Source organism: Prionailurus viverrinus, chromosome A1, assembly GCF_022837055.1.
Source record: "Prionailurus viverrinus isolate Anna chromosome A1, UM_Priviv_1.0, whole genome shotgun sequence".
NCBI lineage: Eukaryota > Metazoa > Chordata > Mammalia > Carnivora > Felidae > Prionailurus > Prionailurus viverrinus.
The window spans coordinates 71,254,800-71,280,469 of record NC_062561.1 but is presented as its reverse complement, the minus strand read 5'-3'; the positions used below and the strand labels follow the sequence as shown (position 1 = coordinate 71,280,469).

Sequence of the window (25,670 nt, the reverse complement as noted above, 5' to 3'; positions counted from 1 at the left end):
ACGGAGCAATAGAAGCTTTTCTCTTCAAATTTGTTTCACCAAACAGGTCTTAAGAGGTAGCTTATATCACTTCACCTATTTATTAAATATCACTGGGGGTGTCATTTAACAACAGAGATGCTTTGTACTACATCCAGATATACTCTGCACAATAAAACACTATCTCCACACTAACTTTCTTAAAATCTCACACCAATTTTGAAACCAAATCTTTTTAACATTGTCAGCTAAGTGAGGATCCAGATAAGAGGTTTTGAGTAGATTAATTAAAAATGAAGTTTCGATTTCTGGGAAGATACATAGGAGACTGTTAACAGTGATTATCTCTGGGGTGAGAACTCGGCGATTGGCGGATGAAGGCAGACTTTGTCTATATTCCTTAGTACAGTTTGAATTGTGTACCATGTACATGGATTACCTATTCCAAGGAAAAATCTAATAGAAATAGTGAAAATTAAAATAAATATTCAGAATCTAAGTCAAAACTGAGAATACTAGATATCCTGTTAAAGTGCTTTTTCTTAAAGCTTCAAAATAAAGGAAACAGTTCTGCTAGTAAATAAAAGCCTTCTGTCCCCCCCCCCCCCCATCTCAATAGCTGTGTGTAGCTCCTTGAAGGAGCCTAGTAAGCATGTGTGGGAGTTAAAAATGCATTTAATCATTCCCCCCACCCCAAGTTTGACAGAAGTGTGGCAAGGAGGGCCATCTGTTTTGTTTGAACGAGAAATGACCCAGCATTCTGATTTCAATTAGCCTCTTTGTAGCTTTATGTTTGAGCTCCTTCCATGGGTAACAGTTCAAACTAAGTGTAGAGAGGAGCTGGCCAAGTTCTGCCAGTGCTGATTTGTTTTAACAACTGTCAGTGATCACAGAACAAGTGTACAAGACAATGTTGCTGGATACATATTAAAATGCTTAATTTTGTGGAATCAAAATAGCACATTCTAGAACCTGAGAGCTAATAACAAAATATTGAAATGGTGTCTTTACATCATTATAGCAATTTAAATATTTAAAATCAACATCACTTACCTAAATTCCTAGTTTCAATCAATAAATACACACCTACTATGTGCCAAGTACTGTTATGCCCTAGGCATGAACCAAGAGGATGTAAGTAGTGGTTCCTGCCTTGAGAAGTCTGTGATCTATTTGGGGAAGATAGCCTGCAAAGTTAAAACAATAATTTGAGTAATATTTAAGACAATATTAGGAGAGCTGTCAAACATCACTGTAAAGAGTTCAGAGGATGGGAAGAGTACTTGGGTCAAAGACTTTATACTGGGAGAGATCTGATCAACAGTGGTAGAGGATTCTAAAGCCTGCGTCACTTCCACAACACCTCGCTGGAATCTCTCTCTCTCTCTCTCTCTCTCTCTCTCTCACACACACACACACACACACACACACACACACACACACACACAGCAGGAGGTTTACAAAGGTGAGCGTACAGCCTCTAGAATGGTTAAAGGTAACCCAAAGACGCATCACTGCATAGGTCAAGGTCTAAACCACCCTGTGGCTTTAGGGAAGCCACCATGAATCTTGCCCCTACTGGTCACTGCCTCCCAGGGTGTGTTCTGTCAGACACCAGATTCCTGGGTCCCCATCCTGCATAGGTTGATTGCCCAATTCTCTGATAGGAGTTACGTAATGGGTCTCAAGGAAGACCTATGAATGGGGGGGGGGCATTTTTGATGGCAGCTAGTTTGTGCAATTTCAGTAATGACAGGTGCACAGTTTCCCTGCATGTAAAGTGAATACACTGCACTCAGGTGCTCCATTCCTTACCATCTGGTTTCCTGATGTCCTAAAGATTCTACCACCTCTGCAGCTCCATCGGTTTCTCATCATGACCCCTCTCCTCAAGGGTTGGCAAAGTTCTTCAAAGTCACATCATCGAGAGCAGAGGAGTAACAAGTCTGGAAGGTGTCCTCTGAGTCCTAGTGGTGGTGGCCACTGAGGACACTGGCTCAGCAGCAGTATCATGGGATGGGCTCTTCTGAGTCCACAGCTCCTGCCACCCTCGCACTGCTAGAGCAGGACACAGGCAGCAACTCTTCCTGTGGCTAACCCTCACCCTACCACCTTAGTTTGCTGTTGTACCTGAGAGTGTCCCAGTCAATACTGCAACACAACTTGTCTGGTGTAGCATCAGCCAGAGAAGAGAGCCTGGTCCATTCTGACTTACTGGCCTATTATTTTCTTTGATAATAATGCTAACAAAATATTTAGCTTAAGGGGCGCCTGGGTGGCGCAGTCGGTTAAGCGTCCGACTTCAGCCAGGTCACGATCTATCTCTCTCTTTTCCTCCTGCTCCGTTGTTGTTGTAGAGAGAGAGATCTCTCTCTTTTCCTCTCCTCCTCCGTTGTTGTTGTTGAGAGAGATCTCTCTCTTTTCTCCTCTCGTTGTTGTTGTTGTCCCAAAAATAAATAAAAGTTGAAAAAAAAAATTAAAAAAAAAAATATTTAGCTTATATTTAGGAAGAAAATCAGATTTGAGTTCTATGTAGACATCATTGATTATAAAGTATCAGTAAAAACTAGCTTTTAAAGGAAACACTAGTCTAGGGCACCTGGGTGGCTCAGTTGGTTAACTGTCCAACTTCAGCTTAGGTGATGATCTCATGGTTCGTGGGTTTGAGTCCTCTGTCAGGCTTGCTGCTGTCAGCACAAAGCCCACTTCAGATTCTCTGCCCACCCCCCCCCCCCCGCTGCTCCCCCACTAGTGCTCTCTCTCAAAAATAAAACATTAAAAAAACACTAATTTTTCAATCTATCATTTTTTGAGTTAAATCTACCATATTTTTAACTCTTTCCAGAGAAATTAATGACCTAGAACCTATATACATCAAGGTCAAGACCATTCATGTGGCCTAGAACTGCTTTTTGCTAAAAATACCCAAAGGAAATAATTAATAGTATTTTTTTAAGAACCAATGTTTTCTTCTTTATAAAGTAATTATTAATGAAAATGTCAACTGTTACCAGTGGGCCAAAGAATAAAAGATAATCAAATGTGAGAATGAAGATAGTTCAAATGAACAGGACAAAGAAATCCAGAATTTCAAAAGCTAGAGAAATGTGCAGAAACAATGATTTTTAGTGTTTAGACTTCAAATTACAGTTAAGGAGAGAACAAATCAGTAGAAGCAAACAGGTTTGACTCTGTCAAAGTAAAAATTTCTGAGAAAGCAAAGCATTATTTTCTACATACAGATTTCACGGCAGGCAGAGATGTTACGGCCACTATTCAGGCTGTAGGAGAAAAATACAAATATGGAAAAATATTTTCTTAATGACATAAATTTACACATTAATGAAATACCAGACCGTCCTGCTATCCATAGGCAAAAGGTAAGGAATGAATTCTGTTAACAGAGGTCATTTAACCTGTTCATTAAAAACCAAAAGCAGGCCTTTATTAAGCCTTCTAAAGTTAATCATTTAAAAAATCTTTAAGGCCTGTAATGCTTTGTAATTTTAAAAGTGTTTTGTGACTCACGTCACTGCATAATCTCAGCTAGTATATATGAAAGTATGAGGGACTGATAGCACAGATTTAAGGTATTGGTTAATTTTCAAGTCAAACATCAACTAGAACAGAGGCACCAGATGCCCACGTATGACCATATAGCAACTTCTGGGCTGCACCATGCACAAGCTTCATACCTCGTATGGTGTGATGCATACGGAAAGGTCTATCCTCAGCTACTTCCCCCAACTGCTCCATTCCCTAAGTGGCAGGCACCCTTTTGAGGCACTCCTTTCACTTCCAGCACTGGTCAAGTGCCATCGAACCCAAACTGCAAATGTTAAACAGCATTGCTAATTAAGACTACTTTCACTACTGGCATTGCTTAAGCTTCTCCCATTAGCCAAAAGTTGGGACACTGAGAAAAAGGCATAACTGGGCAAATTCTGAAGTGACAAGAAAAGGCAAAAGGACTCAAATCATGTGACCGCCCTCTGTGTTCGCGGCACGGTGGCAGCATTACTTTCTACATACAGATTTCTACATATTTTTCTACATACAGCTAGAACCACGGCAGTGACTCCTCCTCAGGAAGTCCTGATAAAGCCACAGAGAAAAGGCTGTGTCCTCACAGGCCCTTCTCACCACTGGCCTTTCCTCTTTACTGGCTTTTTCATCATTACTCCCTGCTAAATCTTTTCCTTTGATGTTTTTGTTTTTCTAACGGCCTCATTATTTAAATGTGAAATGTGCTTACTGCAAAGTATAGACAAATAAAAATTTTATAGGAAAACATTCTATCAAAGCAGTAAGTTGGCTTTGTAAGTTTTAGTTACTAAGCTAATCGGTTCACTGAAGGAAAAGTAAGATTGAAGACGCTTAATTCTGATCAACAAAACTAGCCTAGTTCTGAATCCAGAGTTTTTTATAAACCTTTTCTTTGTTTAGTCAATCAGTCTATCTCAACTGTACTTTAACAGTATTATACATAAAAAACTAAATATACTGCAAGAGATGCAGAAAATAAATTTGAAAGGAACTTCTCTTAAATCTCTATGTGAGAAGGTAAAAATAACCAGAGCTCCTTCATGCTTCAACACCGACAGGTTAGTTGTTTTAAAACGGGATAGCGACCTAAAACTACTGAGTAAGAGCCCATATCATACGTACAATAGTTAGTAATTTTAGTGTCAATTTAGTGTAAACAGTACCTGATTTGTTCTCATAAGCAGCAAGCACTGAGCCCCTAACATACAAGATGAATATTCTTACAGGTATACGCAGACTAAAGTTTCTGAAATCATCCCAAACTTCTATTTCCACATAAATGTTTTTTAATTAGTCAGATGAATGTGAAAGAGAAATAGTTATTTCTTAACTCTAAGAAATAAAACTGTGAAATCCAAATTAAGACAATGTAATCACAAAGGGGAAGATCTGCTAGTCATTGTTAATGTATAAATAAATACGGACTTAAAAAAAATACTGTATTTTGAAAAACAGGTCAAAAACATAAAATCCTTAATGACAATGTAGTGGGCCCATATTAACTACTAGACTTACATCATTTATCTGGCTAGATATGCACAACTAAAATTTCTATTACTGCCTAATAGTGAAAATTCCAGGTTTGTCACAAGACCTAGGAGGCTGGAGTTTCATTTAGATCAACCAAGAAAATGTTATATAAACAAAAATCAGTAAAATCTGATAAAACAGTGAAAACCATTTTAAAATACCATTGGTAAACAGATTTCTATTTATAGACTCTCCTTGAATATACAATAGGTAATGATGCAATGCAGACATTTTTACAATATTTATTAAGATAACAAATTTATAAATTGAAAGACTCAGAGGCACATAGTTTAAAAGGCCAATACCATGGGAATAATGAAGTCAACACAGAAAAGAAGATATGAACAGTTACAACCAAGACAAGATTTCTTTAAAAGCCACATCCCCCAATAAACACATCATATGAATCATCCTTCAAAATTACCATGATAAAAAGTCATTTCCTTCAAAGAAAAATAATTCTTTCCACCTACCGTGCCTAGAAAATCCTATTTACAACGAACTGTCCTGCATTTCATCAGTACTGTTTAATATGGCCTCCTCTATTCTGTCATTAGAAGTATTGAAAACTTTATAGCTATTGTATTTACAAATGCACATAATATTTAAATTTGCTCTTCACTGAGAACAACTGAATATATACTTAATCAAATCACAATACAAATGTTTTAGTGTTGAAAACACATTTTGTGGGGACAGGTGTACGGGAAGAGGTGTATTTAGAATTATGTTGTTTCTGAAGGATTACTAGGCCAATAAATCTGATAAAACTCAAGGTAGTCACAAAAACAGGTCTTTGTTGATGAAGAATTTAATTTATTTCTGTTTTAACTGGACACACTGGCTTCTTCAGTCAACCTTCACCACACTGTATATTTTGGTAACAAACCAAAAGCATGCAAAGAAGCCAATTGTTCCTATAAAAGAAAAAAACAAAATAAACTCTTTTCCCAAGGAAATCTCATAATTTACACAAAACACAGACTTAAAATTATTGGTTCCTTAAAAAAAGCCACAAAACTATAAACTATTACTTACCAGGAATATACCATAGGTCCATAAATTCTTTGAAACTTACACCACTACCTCAAATTTCTTGCGGAAATTGATGGGACTTTTTATACTTTTAAGATTACTACCTAAACTTTCTATGATACATTTTTTCTTATTACATGCAAAAAAACTGAAATTAAAATATGAATAGGATGCCAATTTTCCTTTCCTATTTAATACTTCCTTATCACAAAATGGAAAACTGCTATGAGAATTAATTCAAGGTCTGATATGAATACCTTAAACAGAGTATCAGATTCATATAATAAGTAGGGATTATTTTCTAAGTATTTTTACAGAGAATTATCAGTTTTCAAAGAACCATAATAAAATTAAATTTTTTTAAATTTAAAGTGTTTAAAAGGTGATACAATTAGGATAATAACAAAGATGCACCCCACTGAATACGAGAGGTGGTGTGGTGTCAGAGGACAGAGCAGCTGTTGTGACTGTGTGTATTATCCTTGCACTAGTCAACGGAAATCTCCAAGCCCATTTCTTACAAAACAGAGATAATTTTATCTGCCCTAGGTAGAGTAAATGAGACGATTCGTGAAAAAATATGTGCTTTGGTTTTCGAGTATCTTCATCAGTCTAGATTCCAAAAAAATTGAAAACCAGACAGGTGACAAAAATGAGACTTAGTTAAGTAACTGTCTAATAGTCACATGGCTGGTAAGCAGGATCAGAATGTAAACTCACCTTTTCTGACTTCAAATATAGTGTTATTTTAAACTTTACCATGCTTAGATAAATTCAGAGACTCTTGTCTTGTAAAAGAATATTTGCTAACTTGTGAACTGCCTGACATATTTTTAAAACCTGGAATTTCTCCAGAATTACCACCTGAGAATAGTCAATAAGTGGACATGCAGAAGAATACAGAAGGAGAAGCACATATCCTTGTGGCAGGTTTATATATAAAGTTCCAACCTTTTTTCTTTTTATTACACTTAACACAATGGTGAAAAGTATTAATGGAGATTTTCTAAGTCAAGAGACTATACAGGGGACCTTATTATGGGAAGTAGCAGCATTGTTGTTCTCATACATCATACATGTACCCACTATGTACCATTGTGTATGTTTTAGAGGACATAAACATCTACATTTTGGATATTCAAAAGACAATTATTAAGGTTTGTAAAGAGGCTGGGGTTAATTTTAGAAAAGTAATGGTAAAACATAAAAGTATTTAAACAACCTTATGCTTACCAAGAGCTTTAAGATAATAAAGAGAAAATATTCTAAGGTGAGAAAATACATTTGTCATCATACTGGCAACCCTAGGTAAGTTAAGTTTATTTTGTTCTTAACAAAATACTTTTAGTATTTTATTTTGTCCTTAATAGGGATAAATATACATACTAAAAGTGGCATCTTTCCTTATGTAACAGAATATTTTGTTTTGTAAAACAGATTTACTTAAATAAAATGGTGTCAGTTTGGAGTACTTAAGTAAATACAGATGTACCCCACTTTAGAAAAACGCAAGACACTGAAAGGGTTCACCATTCCCCAGCAGAGAATCTTTCCCATAAACTGAAATACACCCAAAGTTACTGGTTTAACTGGTTGATTCAATTTGAGGTGGCTCCAAAATTTAGATTACAAAGTTTGTTTCACTCTGAATAAATAAAATGTCACTAAAAATCAAGAACAATAAAGAGAGGTGATAAACTACACAATAGGTAAACTATCATATCACATGCCTGGAAAAATAAGAGACATTCACTAAGATCACTACTTTTTGTGTGTAGGCAAGGAGTAAATTCTTCTATATATGCTTTTACAGACATACAGATCCATATGCACAACAGTAATTGCTCGTTTCAGAGGCTACACTTTGTTTTGCGGATCACTGATTAAGATTTATGGCTGTGGACCTAGCTATGTGTTACGTAGCACTAAGACAAGCACCCACCACATACACCAACCCCCCCTGTATCTGACCAATGACCTAGAATACAGAATCAGTGTAAGAGCCTGAACCTCCTTACAGCTGATACAGCAACAGGGGAACTTCAAAACCCCATCTAATTCTCTCAAATGTTAACAGATGACTAAAAAGCAGAACAGTTCTAATTTATTTTTAATTCCTTTTTCCTTTTCAGATCCTATATTTCCTCACACAGCATGCAACACAATCTAAGATAAAATTATAGATGCACATTTTTTGTGAAAAAGAAAGGTCCCACAATTTTCTTTTTTTAGTTTGGTCATTCCACAAATGTTTACCAAGCAGCTACTCTAAGCGCTCTAAGACTCAGAAAACTTTTATCCAGGTGAAGAGATAAGGCACACATATATAAAATAAATACCAATACAGTACAATTTCCCATTAGGTACTTATATATTTTAAAGTGGAGATATAAACTTGTAGTTTAAATTTCTAGAGTAAAGGGTATTCTATGATTGTCTTTTCTTGGTAACATTTATTCTCAATTTCATCTTGACTTCACCCCTTCGATTTCTACTTATCCCTAGACTTAGACAGCTAAAGCTTTCACCCTATCTCTGAAATGAGCTTAAGAAGCACTGTACCATTAACAGGTTAATAGGGGAAAACTTTTGACAGGTATGGGCCCAGGTACCCCTGGACTCATAGCACAACAATGGACATTGTTTAGCCTTCTTCCTTTAGGTTCTGTTTCCTCTTTGGTTTATTGACATCCACCTCACAGCAGGGCCGACCAAACAATGCTCAGCTGCACTTAGGACTAAATGTAGGAGTGCTGAGTAGTAGAAACCCAAGGAAAATATTTATAAATAATTTGCCTAAAAACCTATTAATTAAAACTAATCATTTTAATTCTTACCTGTAAAAAGAAAGAAGATCAAAACCATTATCATGGTATAGCCAAAGTACAGAATTGTACTTGCCGTTCCTGTGATTTGCAGTTTTGAAAAGAAGTAGTGTACTGCATATATTAAGAAATAAACTGCAGTAAAGCCACTGGTAAGGAATGAACGCCACTGCCAATGGTAATCCTAGGTAGAAAAGAAAAAGTTAAAGAACAAGAATTACTTTCCAATTACTAATTACATGTAGCAGAACAAAGTTACAAAGCAAATGCAGCTACGTGACACAGCCCCAAAACCTAGCTTTGCTATCATTTCCCGTCTTTTTCTCCTACTGAACTTTGCCCATTTCCCTGCTCACTGAAGATGCTAAGAAGCATTCCCTACTTTTGGTGGAACTACTTCAAGCTGGGCTAAAAACACATGGAAAAATCTTAAATGGTTTATGAATAATGAAGCATTAGACTGTACTTTAAAATGTACTCTTCCCAAAGAAAAGCAATGCACAAGATCTTACTTACATAGTTCAAAATTAATATTATTTATCTTATATTCTGGTCAACTCTATGTTACGAAGAAGATTATCCTATTAAAGCCTGGTTGAAATCTATTTTCAGTTGCAAGTAACATAATTTAAACAAGGTAAGTTTTAAAAAGAGCTCTTCTGGGGCACCTGGGTGGCGCAGTCGGTTAAGCGTCCGACTTCAGCCAGGTCACGATCTCGCGGTCTGTGAGTTCGAGCCCCGCGTCAGGCTCTGGGCTGATGGCTCAGAGCCTGGAGCCTGTTTCCGATTCTGTGTCTCCCTCTCTCTCTGCCCCTCCCCCGTCTGCTCTGTCTCTCTCTGTCCCAAAAATAAATAAACGTTGAAAAAAAACATTAAAAAAAAAAAAAAGAGCTCTTCTTACTTTTACATGTAGTAGTTTATAGCTTAGCAGGAGATCTCTTAAAAGAAAATACTTCATCTTTCCTACCCCGTAGAATATGTGAAAAATTAAATATATTTAAAAAGTATGCCAGCATAAATTAGAAAATCTTATGGAGTCCACACACAAAAACTACTATAGCAAATGAACAAATTTAGCAAAATTGCAGGGGTACAGGAAAGAAATGAAAATCAGCTGTGTTTTTATACACTAATGATGAACAATCTGAAAAGGAAATTTAAAAAAAAGTCCATTTACAACAGCATCCAAAAAGAATAAGATACCTAGGAACAAATTTCACCAAGAACATGAAAGACTTATACACTGAAAATTACAATACAAAACATGCCAAAAAAAGAAAATTAAAGACAAATAAATGGAAAGACATTCTGTGTCCATGGACTGGAAGACTTGACACTGATAAGATGGCAATACTCTTCTAAGTGATCTCCAGATTCAATGCAATTCCTATCAAAATTCCAACAACCTTTATTACAAAAAAGGAAAAGCTGATCCCAAGTTCATAGGCAATTGCAAAGGGTCCTGAATAGCCAAAACAGTCTTCACAAAAGAACAAAGTTAGAGAACTGACCCTTCCCAATTCCAGAATTTATTACAAAGCTATGGTAATCAAAACAGTGTGGTACTGGCATAAAGACACTGTATATACCACTGGAATAGAATTGACTGAGAATCCAGAAATAAATCCATACATCTATGGCCAATGGATTTTCCACAAGGTTGCAAGACCATTCAATGAGGAAAGATTTAGTCTCTTTAACAAATGGAAAAACTGGATATTCACATGTAAAAGAATGAAGGTGGATTCCTAACTAATTACCATAACCAAAAAATAAACTCACAATGGATCAATGACCTAAATATGTAAGCTAAAACTATACACTCAGAAGAAAACATACAGATAAATTTTCATTACCTTGAATTTAGCAATGAATTCTTAGATATGGCAACAAAAGAAAAAAATAGATAAATCAGAATCTATCAAAATTACAAACTTTTGTGTAAAGGCCATTATCAAGAAAGTAAAAAGACAACCTACAGAACAAGAGAAAATATTTGCAAATCATTTATCTGATAAAAGTTTAGTACTTAGTATTCAGAATATATACAGAACTCTGAATTATATACAGAACTCTTACAACTCAACAAAAAGATAAATAACCCAGTTCATAAATGGGCAAAAAATCTAAACAGACATTTCTCCAAACAAGATACACAGATGGTCAACAACCAAAGAAAAGATGCTCAACATCATTAGTCACTGGGGAAGTGAAGATCAAAACCACAATAAGATACAACTTCACACCTACAAGGATGGCTATAATTTTTAAAAAACGGCAAATAGCAAGCGTAGGTAAGGATATGGAGAAATTAGAACACTTGTGCATTTCTGGCAAGAATGCAAATGGTACAGCCACTGTGAAAAATACTTTGGTGGCTCTGCAAAAAGTTAAAGAATTACCATATGACTCAGTGATTCCACTTTAATGTATATACCCAAAAGAACTGAAAACTGGTACTCAAAACAAGTATTTGTATATGAATGCTCATAGAAGCACTATTCCCAATAGCCAAAAGGTGGAAACAAATCTAATTTCCATCAGCAAATGACTGGATAAACAAATTAGGGTATAGCTATACAATGGAATATTATTCAGTTATAAAAAGGAACAAAGTACTGAATCTTGAAAACATTCTGCTACGTGAAAGAAGCCAGACACAAAAGGTCACATATGACTCCATTAACATGAAATGTCCAGAATAGGTAAATCTTTAGACAGAAAGCAGACTGATGATTGCCAGGGTTTTGGAGGGAGAAGGGAATGAGAAGTAATTGCTTAATGGTATGAGGTTTTATTTAAGGGTGATGAAAATATTTTGGAACTAGAAAGAGGTGGTAGTTGTACAACACTGGAAATGAACGTAGTAAATGCCACTGAATTGTTCACTTTAAAATGGTTTAATTTTAAGTTATGTGAATTTAACCTCAACTTTTAAGAAAAGCATCTAAGTTTAACAAAATTAGATTTAATCTCCTATATAGAAAATAAATACAAAAGAATGATTTAATACAACCCAGATCTTCAAAAATCAAATATACATAAGAGTGCCATCATTTTGCCATGACTATAATTCATTACAGTGTAACCACTCTAATGTTTTAATGAATACTCCCACTTAAAAATGTTTTATATTAAGGGTGCCTGTGTGGCTCAGCTGGTCGAGAGTGTCCGGTTCTGGATTTCAGCTTAGGTCACGATCTCACAGGGATAGAGCCCCACATCGGGCTCCACAATGGGTGTGGTGCCTGTTTGGCATTTTCTTTCCCCTTCTCTGCCCCTCCCCCACTCACATGCATGCGCATGCTCCCGTGCTCTCTCAAAACAAACAAGCAAACAAACAAACAAACAAACAAAGGGGTGCATGGGTGGCTCAGTTGGTTAAGCATCTGACTCTTGATTTTGACTCAGGTCATGATCTCACAGTTTGTGGGATAGAGGCCCGAGTGGGGCTCTGTGTGACAGTGCGGAGCCTACTTGGGATTCCCTCTCTCTCTCAAAATAAACTTCAGTGTTAAAAAAAAGATTTTAGGGGCGCCTGGGTGGCATAGTCGGTTAAGCGTCCGACTTCAGCCAGGTCACGATCTTGCGGTCCGTGAGTTCGAGCCCCGCGTCGGGCTCTGGGCGGATGGCTCAGAGCCTGGAGCCTGTTTCCAATTCTGTGTCTCCCTCTCTCTCTGCCCCTCCCCTGTTCATGCTCTGTCTCTCTGTCCCAAAAAATAAATAAACGTTGAAAAAAAAAATTAAGAAAAAAAAGATTTTAGATAAAAATAAACAAATTTTAAAAGAAAAACCGAGAAAATTAACATTTTAAATTTAAGCTCTAAATAAATATACTGAACTGAGATACTATCATAATCCAACCCTAAAAAGAGCTACATTTAATTGAGGAATGCAGGTCAATTTCTATCTTAATAAACACATATTTACAGAAATTATTTCAATTGATGGTATTCAAAGTTGTCTTATGCCAAAATTATAAATACCGGCTACAAATTAATACAAGTGAACATTGCTAATACATACCTCTGCACATAGGTGGAAATAGCAAAGAAGTATAGTTGCCTCTGAACATGTAATAACCAAAATGATAAACACCAGAAATAGGAAGCCAAACATGTAATACATCTGATGTGACCTATAATCAAACATGTCAAGATTAAACTATAAATCTTTTCTCTTTGTCACAGTAAATGACACAGTCTTTTCACCTTCCCTGAACTGGAAAATGTTTGCTTTTTCTCCCAACTAAAGACAACACAACCTCATAGGTGTGGATGGTGTAGGGGTAGGGCAGGGAGAGGAAAAGGTTTGGTAATGTCATTGGATTTTGCCTTCTCACTCAAGTAGAACCTGAAACTCTTATTTAGTCAAATATGCTTAGTCTAATTGTTTACCAGTGAGACAAATTTGATAAAAATTAATACACATGCAGAGCCAAACTAAAAAAGGGTCGCAGTTGGTATACATTGTTTCTTATCATATGTGATAAAAACAGCTGACTTTTGAAAATGTTGTAACAATCGGGAAGGAAAGATCTGTTCCAATCACTAAAAAGCTCACATTCAATGCTGACTCCATGTTACTGCAAACCTTGGTACTTGCTGTAACATGTCACTGTGGTCATATTACGATAATACACTGCAGTGTATATACCCTAATAAAGTGGCTCAGAATTAGCACCATGAGTTTCTCCATGCAAATAAGAAATCAAGAGAATGAAGGAATCTTGGGATTAGTAAGAACTTTGAACGTCATCTACCTCCACCCTCCTCCCAATGCTTGATCAAATCAAATCCGCTATATCAAGGGCTCAGAGTATCTTCTCTCTGAAGCAGTACAGATCAGTTACTTAAGAGCACAGGTATGGGGAGACAGGTTAATTTTCTGTCACATAGTAGCCGTGTGACACAGGTAAATTACTTAATATCCAAAGCTTCACCTCTGTCTCTGTAAAATGGGGATAATACCCACCCCACTGAGGTCTGAGGATTAAGTCAGAAGTAAAAGTAAGAATTAATAAGCACTCAATTAGTAACAGCTGTTATCACTTATTCTTTTTCTCATATGGGAAAGATAAAATAACCTTTGGCTCTTAAGATTTCTGATTACTGGAGATTTTACATGTATAAGATACAAATAGTCATTCATCCAGATAAACAAAAAGAGAAAGCTAATGCTACATGTAATGGGAAAGGGGATAAGACGACTTCACCCTTAGCTTACCAGATACTATTTAGAATGAAGAAAAGCTGTATAAAGATGCACCCAAAGGGCAAAATCCCTCCCATGATAATACCAGGCAACGGCTTTGTGTAGAAGGATTGCTCAGGTATCTGACGTGGAATCTGATTGGTTCGAACTGGATGTTCAATGGCCTTTAGTAAAAAAAAAAGAAAGGATTCATAAATATTTATCTATTTAAAAATTTTTTCTCTATATTAGATTATCTGCCTGCTTTTTCTCAGCTTCCATGATGATAGTATTGGCAATATAAGTCTACTTAAGTCATCAAACTGAATTTTGTATTTAGAAGCAATGACCCCAGATACTATCAGGTATAATGTTCAGTCTGTCTAGTGGAACAAGCCATCACTGTTTCCAGCAGTTATCCATTAATGGCTTTAGGTAAAGTAAGAAATACATAGAAGGAGGTAATATAGTACTTAAAAATAACAGTTAAGACAAAGGAAATGTTAAGTTTTCCCTTTTAATGACATAATTATTGTAAGAAATTAGCTGATTCTGAAGTTACTGTCGATGGATTTTTATTTGGAGATGGGCAATATCATCTTTACTAAAATTGTTCAATTCTACTAAGATTTAAGAACATAAAGGCAACAATGAATGGCTATATGAAACTTTATGACCATAAGATACTGATAATATTCTCCCTTTTGTAACATACGACATGGTAGTATAAAAATAAATGAAATCTAAAGCACCAAAAACACAGCCAAGGGGAAACAGGGGTACAGATACAGAAATTCATTTTCTTGCAAAAAATTTCAAAAGCATACTTTTTATAGTTTTTGTGATGACACCTCAAAACTTAAAACTTGGTAGGGCACCTGGGAGGCTCAGTCAGTTAAGAGTCTGACACTTGATTTTGGCTCAGGTCACGATCTCGCAGTTCATGGGATCAAGCCCCATGGTGGGCTCTGCACTAACAGTGTGGAGTCTGCTTGGGACTCTCTGACACTCTCATTCTCTCTCTCTCTCTCTCTCTCCCCCTCCCTGTCCTCCCTGTCCCTCCCTACTTGCATATACGCACTCTCTTTCTCAAAATAAATAAATTCTTAAATAAAAAATGTATAACTGGTAGTCTCATTGAGAATATACTTCTGTGAAATAGATATACAGATAGAAAATCATTAGATCGTTCTTCAGTGTTTGTACTTTTAACAGGAATATTTTTAGAATGTCAAATACTTATTTATGTAATCAAAATTTTTAAATCATGCCAGGTCACTATTTGTGCGATATATGTATTTTTATGCTATACAGATTTAGAATTGTAAACTAAGCAAAATGCCAAAGAATTGAAAAATCTTACAGTAGGCTGGCATGGTAGGTGCAGTGGAGACAATGAAGCAATGACAGTTTCTTCCAGGACATTCTGGGTCCCCTTCACAAAGTGTATGGCAATACATTATCTCTTTTAACCTTGTGGACTGGATGTTCTCAGAGAAAAGCAAGGACAGTGAAGTGAGAAGGACACTAGATAAATTCTCAGGGCACCTGGCTGGCTCAGTCGGTTAAGCATCCGACTTCGGCTCAGGTCGTGATCACATTGTTGTTTGTGGGTTCAAGTCCCCCTTTGGGAGTGCAGTGATAGTGCAGAACCTGCCTGGGATTCTCTCTGCCCCTCCCCCACTCACACACTCTCTCTTTCTCTCAAAATAAACAAACCTTAAAAAAAAAGGTGGGGGGGGGACTAATTTAAAAAAAAAAAAAGAAAAGAAAAAATGTTCATTTTCCTCTTAGCCTGTGGGCAAAAGGAGGCAGCAGAGGTGGAGACAGACTGGAGGCAGGGAAGGACTGAGCTTTGAATATTAGCAGGAAATATTAGGAGGAAAACCACAGAAAATTTTTTGCAAAGCTACATGTTAAAAAAAATTACCACTGTCACTTTATAGTCACTTTTCTTACAGCTTTCCTCCTAACCCATATTCTTGGTTTACTTTGTTAAGTAATGTAGAAACACTTAATGCACTAACTTAAAACACTAAAAAAAGTTTTCAATAGTTTAACTTAGCATTTCGTTGTCTATTAATCTACAGTTTCCATTTACTTACAAAACTTTGAAATCTAAGTTTATATCTGTGACTTCTCTACCACACCCAAAATAATACTATTTTTAAGAATGACTGCAATCAAACTAAGAGATCATCAATTTTCTATGAAATCCAGATCCCATAGGGTAAGTGTGTATCTTTTAGACATTTTTTTTTAAAGACACTGTTCTATCTTTTAAGGTGGCATATGCTAATTTTCATAGCTGAAATTTATTTGAATAAATTAACACATAAACTTACGTTCTTCTTAAAACCGAAGTATGCACCAATAAATGTTAGAGGCACAGATATGCAGAACCAAAGGGCCAATATGGCAACCAATGTTCCAAAAGGAATAGCTGCTGAAGATCCTTCTCCCCAGAGAATCAGATTCATTATAAAGAAGTCAGCAAATACAATCCTGAAAGATACAATAGGCTTTTGGGTAAAACTTGAGTCAGAAGCAAAATGATATAGTACCAATCATATGTAATTAATATTACAATTTCTGTGTTACATACAAAGAAAATGAAGTTGCTGAGTAATGGGGTATATGAATTTAAAATTACTTTCTAGAAATTACCCAATTGCTCTTCAGATTGGTTTTGCCTGACTGAAATTCCCACCAGTAGCTTAAGAAAGTTACCTCTTTATGTATTTCATCGTGCTTTGGATTGTCAAATTTATTGTTTAATTTAAGTCCTGTTCACAACTGCTGTGGAGCATCTTGTGTCTATTGGTTTTATAGTTATTATTTCTGTGACTTGCTGGTTACATCTACTACTCACTTTTCATTTGGGGTGTACGTCTTTTCTAAAGTTATAGATGTGAGTTATTTATATATTCTAGCTACTAATAATTCCTTGTTAAATATCCCGTTCTCTGAGTTAACGGCTTTTTATGAACCCCAAACAAGTGAATATGTATACTTAATTTCCCTTCAGTCTTTTTTCTCTGAGTACATTTTAAAACATATGGCTGTAATCACATGATAATTGTTTCTACATTCCCCCCACACAGTTTTTAATGTGACCAGTTGTCAATTTTCCCTTTATCCTTTGTGTAACTTATTTAAGAGAAGAAAGTCCTTCCTAACCTGGGATCATGAACATACTCCTCTTTTTTGTTTTTTTTTAAAGATTTTATTTTTTTATGCAATCTCCACACCCAACGTGGGATTTGAACTCACAACCCCGAGATCAAGAGTCACACGCTCCACCAACTGAGCTAGCCAGGCACTTCCATGAAGACACTCTTCCATATTTTCTTCCAACTGTTAAGCCCATTACATTTAGATCACAATCCCCTTGGAATTGATTGTGTGTGTGACTGGTAAGAACAGAATTTTTCTTCCTTCATATACACAATCAAGTATGAGCATCATCTAACACTTCCTCTGATTGGTGATGCCACATCTAGCTGCTTCCATGAATATATGGTCTATTTCTATGTTTTCTGTGCTAGTAGCTGCAGCACATTGCCAAACCCCTCATGCAGTCAATACTCTGATCAAGTAACACGGTGAATTTGTATCTCGTACTGTGAAGGTTTTCTGTTGCTAATACTCCTTTCTGTTGTTGTTTTATAGCTGAAACTTGTTCTCTGTATACAAATTATATCACAAATAAATATGAGATTTTTATTAATATAAAGAAGCATTTCTCTCCATTCAATCCTTTTTTTTTTTTTAATTTATTTATTTTAAGAGAGTGGAGCATGAGTGTGTACCAGTGGGGGAGGAGCAAAGAGAGGGAGAGAAAGAATCCCAAGCAGCAATCGCACTGTCAGCAAAGAGCCCAACTTGGAGCTCAATCTCATGAAAGGTGAGATCATGACTTGAGCCTAAACCAAGAGTTGGATGCTTAACTGACTGAGCCACCCACATGCCCCTCCACTGAATAATTTTTATATTTGGAAACGATGTTTAATACTATCAAATACCATTTTGTTGTGTCTACTGTAATAATTATATGTAGGTATTTACATAAAATTACATGAATTAATTTCATGTCATTAAATGGTACTTCTTTTCCTAGGCAAACACCAATTCTCCCTGCCCCCTTGGGTTCCTGGTACACTCTTATGTGCTTTTCCTCCCCCAACCCTGGCTTTTCCCTCATTCATTACCTCACTATCCTTCTGGTGAAAACCTAACAGGGTTTTTTTGTTGTTGTTTTTTTTTTAATGAACACCCACTTTTAAGGGTAGCATGAAGATAAATCAAAGAAGGGCTGATCAGAGATATAAAACTGGCTTAGGATAATTTCTATGAAGCCAAAAAATGAAAGGCATTTCAAGGAGAAAGTATCCCAATGTTAGACAATGTAGAGAGATAGAGTGAAGACAGAGAAAATGATTTCTAGATTTAGAAATGCGAATATCATTGGTATTTGAGAGAAGTTTTCACTAAAGTCATAGGGGAAGAAAGAGTACGTGGGTTTATGTTGTGAATGCATGCTGAGAAGAAAATGAGAATAAAGGAGTGTGGAATATTTTTTCAAGGCAGTTTGTTAGGAATGTAAAAGAAAGAAGATAGTAGAGGGGAAGATGCTTACGGAGAAGCTCATTTTAGGATTTGGGAACCTAGTATATTTGTAGGAAAGACGATGAAACACGAACAGAACACTGAGAAATAGAAGATGCCAGAGATTAGGAGGAATGTCTGAAAGGCAAGTTTCTGAAGGAAATCACAGACTGCTGACTTGTCTTGGGAAGAAGGAGTACTTCTTTAGTTGATGGGAAAGAAGACAAAGGATTTGGCTGGAGAAAAAGCATAAAAATCTGAATACATCAGGGCGCCTGGGTGGCTCAGTTGGTTAAGCGTCTGACTTCGGCTCAGGTCATAATCTCCCAGTTTCAGACTTCCAGCCCCACATCGGGCTCTGTGCTGACAGCTCAGAGCCTGGAGCCTGCTTCAGATTCTGCGTCTCCCTCTCTCTTTGCTCCTCTCCCACTTGTGTTCTCTCTCTCTCTCAAATATAAACATTAAAAAAAAAAAAGATTCTTACTCCCTCCCTCTGCCCCTCTCCCCTGCTCACCCTCTCTCTCTAAAATAATAAATAAGTAAGTAAGTAAGTAAATAAATAAATAAATCTGAATATATCATGAATGGCTGAGAATCACGTCATTCTTCAATGGAGGTAATTATCTGAGGGAATATTTATCCCAAACATGTATAAACAATGCAACTATTGTTACTCTTTAGTTTCTGGCCTGCAAATGGAATGGCCTGGCTTTTAGATTTAACCTTTGGATTTCACTATTGCTGCTAACTGCTCAGAGGCTGGTTCTTGTCCACCAGAAATCTGGGAGTTGGGAAAAAAGTGGGTTCTATTTCTAGGACCAGACACCGATCAGATACTTGATATCAAAAGCTATCTTCCAAAGAGTCACAATTATTATTTTTTTAAACGTGATTGTCATTTAAAAAAATTTTTGCTATATATTACTCTATTTAATGGAATAAACTCTAAATAAAGTGGCACTACTTTAAAAAATTTTTTTTATCTTTCAATTATAGTTGACAATGTTATATTAGTTTCAGGTGTACAATGTAGTGATTTGACAATGTCTGTACATTACTCAGTGCTCACCATGATAAGTAAAGTCACCTTTTGTTACCATATACTGTTAGTACAATATATTCCTTATGCTCTATTTTTCACCTCTATCACTTATTTATTTTAAACTGAAGTTTGTAACTCTTAATCCTCTTGGCCTATTCTGCCCATCCCTTTCCCCAACTATCCCCTCTGGCATCCACCAATTTTTTCTTTATATTTATGAGTCTACTTCTGTTTTGTTTGTTCATTTGTTGTTAGATTCCACAAATGAGTGAAATCACATGGTACTTGTCTTTCTCAGACTTATTTCACCTAGCATTAGGTCGACCATGATGTCACAAATGGCAAGAACTCATTCTTTTTTTTTTTTTTTATAGCTGAGTAATATTCCATTGTGTGTATATGTGTGTGTGTTACCACATCTTCTTTACCCCATTCATCTATCAGTGGAAACTTAGATTACTTAAGAGTGGCAATACTTTTGATAGAAATCTGAAAATGTTTGCTTGCCTGAATAATCTGCAAGCAAAAACACCTTCTTGTGATTAGGTCAAAAGCTTTCAATGTAGCCTTATATAACAACATGCCAGACCAACTCACACAGACTAAGAAACAGACTTTTAAGAAAAGGAATCTACAAATTTCTTATGTCCAAAGATACTTTTTCCAGACACAGCAGGTGGAAGTCATTCCGCAAACGTTTATTAAATATTCATTTTTTTATCCCTTTTTAAAAAATTAAATTCATTTTCTAGTGTACACAGTTTAGAGACAGAGAAGATTAAAGACCTAAGAGGTTGAAAATTTGGGAACTAAAATATGACTATGTAAGACAATTACTATTGAAACGTTCACTTACCCAGGACAAAGAAATGATGTCAGTAAAACATTTGTTTTCCACTTCTCACCACCAAAGGCTGTGGAAGAAAACAAAAGTGGTATGCCATACAGACTTTTCTTCAAAGCAAACCAAATGACCATATTTGTCTGGCATTAAACAAATTTTCAGACAGCATTGGGTACCACTCCTAGAAAATCACACTAGCAAATGATGTGGTATTCCCTAGGTGATGCAGACCAGAGATGCACATCACAAACTTTGCTGGATAAGCCCTGCTCTCAAGATTTTTTGCTTCAGCATAAATCTAATATCAGAGGAAGGTCATCCAGACCACTTCTTTTCCAATCTTTTTTTTTCTACTTCAAAATAAAACAAACCCTTAGGTTCTAGGCCAGTTGTAATCCATGGAACTGGGTAGAGAAAGGGCATACTGAGGATTCTCCTTTATCTTGTGGCCAGTTTCAAAATCTGTTATACAACTAGGAACCTGCAAGCCTCAAGTGCAACACATTTAAGTTTCCACAGCAGGTCTAAATCTTCAGGGCTCATGTACCACTGCAGTTACTGGGAGGGGCTAGAGGTGGGGGTGGGGCTTGGGTATGTCAGATCAGGTGACTGAGAAGAGTAGGACAGTTATGGCCACTTAACAGAACAAATTTGCTCATGAACTTTTTAATATGCTTTGTCCCTCTCTAATTTCTTTTCCCCACTTAACTTTTTTTTTTTCAAGTACACAGAGTAAAAAATGGTTTTCTGCTTCCAGCTTAAAAGCTGAAGATGAAACTGGCTGAGGTGTGAGAACAGCTCTGATTTCTTTAAAAAGTTGTAATAGTTTATAAGTACCACTTGCCTTAAAACAAAATGACAAATTATATACATGTGATTTGAATTTGCAGCATTACTGATTAAGAGACTATTATGAAATTATTAATTCAGGGTTTAATACAATTCCAATCAAAATTCAAATAATATTTTTGAAACATTAGAAATGATTCTATAAAATGAAGTATTTTGTGACTGGGGCCACATGACAGCACCTCTTGAATGTTCTGCCTGATTAATGGGCAGCTGGGGGATCTGAAGGATGGAGCAGGAGTTAAAGAGGGACTGTGTCTGGGCTGGGAGGGAGCATGAGCTAGAGCTTCTCACACAGGGAACAGGACACGGGGAGTTCCTGGGGCAGGTGTGAAGATACAGGAAGAAGGCCAGCATGGTTGAGAAAGAGGGACTGCTGCATGGGAGGTAGGGGTCCAACTGTGGCTCAGCTCATGTGTGTTAAACTACACGTGACACCCACAACCTTCTGTCCTTTAGGAAAGGATGAAAAAGAAAAAAAAAAAACTTGGGACAAAATACACAAAAAGTAAAACACAGACACACATACATATAGCACGTCTCATTTTCAGAGAGCACTGTACCTGGCAAACTCTAACAAATATTTCTACTTGGAGTTGAGTCTAGCCAACGTCACTTTTAGGGCTGCCTATGTAACCTGTGTTTTACCTCAAACCTTCTTCACATCAACCCTAGTTCTGTCCCATCTTCCATTTTGTTTGTTTGTTTTTGCTTTTGGTGGGCCCTTTTTTTCCCCCTAATTTATTACTGACGTATATAACTGACACAATGTTATATTAGTTTCAGGTGTACAACAAACTGATTCCCCAATTCTATATATTACTCGATGTTCACCATGATAGAGTGTAGTCACCATCTGTCACAACAGTACTATTGGCCACATTTCCTATATTGTATTTCTCACCTCCGTGAATTATTTATTTTACAACTGAAAGTCTGTACATCTTAATCCTTTTTCATCTATTTCACCCATCTCCCCAACAACCTCCCCTCTGGCAATCACCGGTTTGTTCTCTGCATTTAAGGGTCCATTTTTTTGTTTGTTCTGTTTTTTTAGACTCTACATAAGCAAAATCATAGAAGATATTTGTGTTTTACTGTGCAAATGGACAATAATATTTATTTTGGTATAGTTCCAATAGTTCTATTTTTGCTTTTGTTTCCCCTGCCTGAGGAATGGCAGGGGAAACAACATAAATATGCCACTAAGGCTAATGTCAAAGAGATTACTTGCCTGTGTTCTCTCTTCTAAGAGTTTTGTGGTTTTAGGTCTCACATCTAGGCCTTTAATCCTTTTTAGGCTTACTTTTGTGTATGGTGCAAGAAAGTAGTCCAGTTTCATTCTTTTGCATGTAGCTGTCCAGTTTCCATGTGCTGCCCAGCACCATTTTTTAAAGAGACTGTCTTTTTTTCCCATTATATATTCTTGCCTCATTGTCGCAGATTAATTGACCATATTAAGTGTGAGTTTATTTCTGGGCTTTCTGTTCTGTTCCACTGATCCGTGTGTCTGTTTTTGTGCCAGCACCATACTGTACTGTACCATACTACCGTTTTGTCATGTACCTTGAAATCTTGGATCATGATACCTCCAGTTTTGTTCTTTCTCCAGATTTCTTAGGATATTCAGGGTCTTTTATGATTCCATACAAATTTTAGGGTTATTTTTTCTAGTTCTGTGAAAAATACTCTTAGTATTTTGATAAGGAATGCACAGAACCAGTAGATTGCTTTCAGTAGTATGAATATTTTATCAATATTACTTCTTCTAATCCATTAACATGTCTTTCTATTATCTTCAATTTCTTTCATCAGTGTCTTTTTCAGAGGATAGGATTTTTTTACCTCCTCCCTGTCACTTTAAATTACAGATTAGCGGGGCGCCTGGGTGGCGCAGTCGGTTAAGCGTCCGACTTCAGCCAGGTCACGATCTCGCGGTCCGGGAGTTCGAGCCCCGCGTCGGGCTCTGGGCTGATGGCTCAGAGCCTGGAGCCTGTTTCCGATTCTGTGTCTCCCTCTCTCTCTGCCCCTCCCCCGTTCATGCTCTGTCTCTCTCTGTCCCAAAAATAAATAAACGTTGAAAAAAAAATTTTAATTACAGATTAGCTATGAGACTATCTCGATAGACTTCAGAATTCCACAGCAAACACTGGCATTCACTGCCCCTAGCAAAGCTGCTTTTTCTAGTCATCTAGTCATATCCCATCCTTACTCTGTGGCCCTGATGCTTTTTTTTCACTCAACTTTATTTTTCTTTTAGAAAGCAAGGATACAATAGATTACCACTAATTACATTATAAAAGCAAATTACATTACTTCAGGGCTCTTTAAAATAGTGCAATCTTAGTTTAAGTACAGTCTATTTTTCCAAATATTAAATTGATGCAATTATAAGCACAACCTCTTTATGTAAGAAAAGTGTTACTATATGTATTACTTGTTTTAGTTAATAAATCAGTGATACTCATAAGTATACTTTCTTCCTTTATTAGTCTATATATGTTTCTATGAATGTAGCAAATCTAAGTTGTTCAGTCAAATCTCTTTTGTCAAAATGTAAAAGAAAAAGGACAAGGGGGATTGTGGATAAGCAACACCTAAATTTGCTTACCTCACTGTTCCAACAGTTTTTAACAAATAAATCTAGAGATGGCCATCCGTTTTACAAGTTTCTTTTAAATAAAGATACACACCTATAAAACATATTGTTTCAAGAACAGATGCAGTGATGTAGCAGAGTAGGTTCCTAGCCTGACAGTCAGGGTGACTTTTACTTACACTTATAAAATCTGGCAGCAACATAGCCTGCAGGAGTGCCCAGCAGCACCCACAGGACCACAGCACAAGTCATCAATGCTCCTCTGTTGGCAGGTGACAAAAATCCCAGGCAAGCGAAAACTAAAAAACAAGTAGTTTTAAGTTATAAATTTTATTAGTTTCCTTTGTTGTGAAGTGACTGAAGACCACTTTCATTTTTTAAACAAGAAACCAAATACAATTTCATGAATACACTATCTTACCTATGGCCACGCTAAATCTTAGCACTATTTTTAGGTACTTCACCAATAGGATCATAAATAAAGCAATCTCTACTTTGGATGCTTCTTGTAGGGTCCACAAGACCCCACCTTTCCTGCCATCAGGGAAGGCTGACTGGATGCTCACGAGTGCTTTCCGCTCTTCAGCTCTTCTGAGATTTTAAAATTGGGTGGCTCAGTTGGTTAGGCATCCAACTTTGACTCAGGTCATGATCTTGCAGTTTGTGCATTCAGACCCCAAGTTCAGCTCAGAGCCTGGAGCCTGCTTTGGATTCTGTGTCTCCCTCTCTCTGCTCCTCCCCCACTCATGTTCTCTCTCAAAAAAATAAAAATAAAAAATAAACATTAAAATTAATATGAATATAGACATTCCCACCATGAAATATTCCCACTTTAAAAACAATACTGGGTCCTCTGGAGTGAGAACTATAACCTTCAAACACAAGAGACAAGATAGAATCTGATCAATGAATAAAACAAAAAACATTTCATAATACTATTAGCTTTCTGAACACAAGTTACTGAAGGACTTGGTCATTGACTCAGGGAAATTCTGGTTTCTCCCCTTATTTAATGGGTTAGTTTTATTTTTCTTCCTTATATAACCTACCTAATAAGAATAAAAATACTACCTTGTATTTGTAGACATTCCTGGCTTTAAGCTGGAATTCAGACGTTATGACTTTTCTCAGAAAGAAATTCAAGCGGTTTTCTAACCCCAGGAGCATGTATTTCTCTGAGGTATACATAATGAGGCACATGTCCACTCACACGTTCTCATCAACACCAACCAAGGGGCAAGACTAGAAACTCATGATCAGCAGGAAACCGATCAGATTTTCAACCAAAATGCATCCCCCCCCCCCCCCCCAATCCCCACAAGACTAAGAAATGGACTGTTCTGGAGGAGAGAGTTCATATTTGAGCATTTAAGGAAAATGATCCCCAGGCACTCTGAAACTTTCCTTCCTTACAAGTTCATTTTCTAGCAGACTCCAACAAAGATCAGGTGATGACTGAAGGCAACTCCCAATAAAATTTTCAAGCAACATTTTATCCTAAGGCATCCATTCTGCTCCTCCAGCTCTACCCTGGCTCTCTGGGGATCTAGTGATCCCCAACTAGCTTTCATGCTATCCTCTGGTTGTGTCCAAACCTGTCATGATGCCTTCTCCCAACCT

The 25,670-nt window shown here is 36.7% G+C and overlaps 1 protein-coding gene across 1 annotated transcript in view; it reads right to left on the bottom strand.

Annotated features, from left to right (window-relative positions):
• Positions 1-5,281: 5,281 nt before the first annotated feature.
• Positions 5,282-25,670, bottom strand: part of TM9SF2 (transmembrane 9 superfamily member 2) — a 65,333-nt gene continuing 44,944 nt past the window's right edge. The window contains exons 11-17 of the mRNA XM_047858612.1: positions 24,230-24,349; positions 20,615-20,672; positions 16,454-16,613; positions 14,142-14,293; positions 12,942-13,053; positions 8,928-9,099; positions 5,282-5,972 (exon numbers count right to left, since the gene is read on the bottom strand). Coding sequence (XP_047714568.1) covers positions 5,905-5,972; positions 8,928-9,099; positions 12,942-13,053; positions 14,142-14,293; positions 16,454-16,613; positions 20,615-20,672; positions 24,230-24,349 — 842 coding nt within the window. The 3' untranslated portion in view covers positions 5,282-5,904. The remainder of the gene's footprint in view (positions 5,973-8,927; positions 9,100-12,941; positions 13,054-14,141; positions 14,294-16,453; positions 16,614-20,614; positions 20,673-24,229; positions 24,350-25,670) is intronic.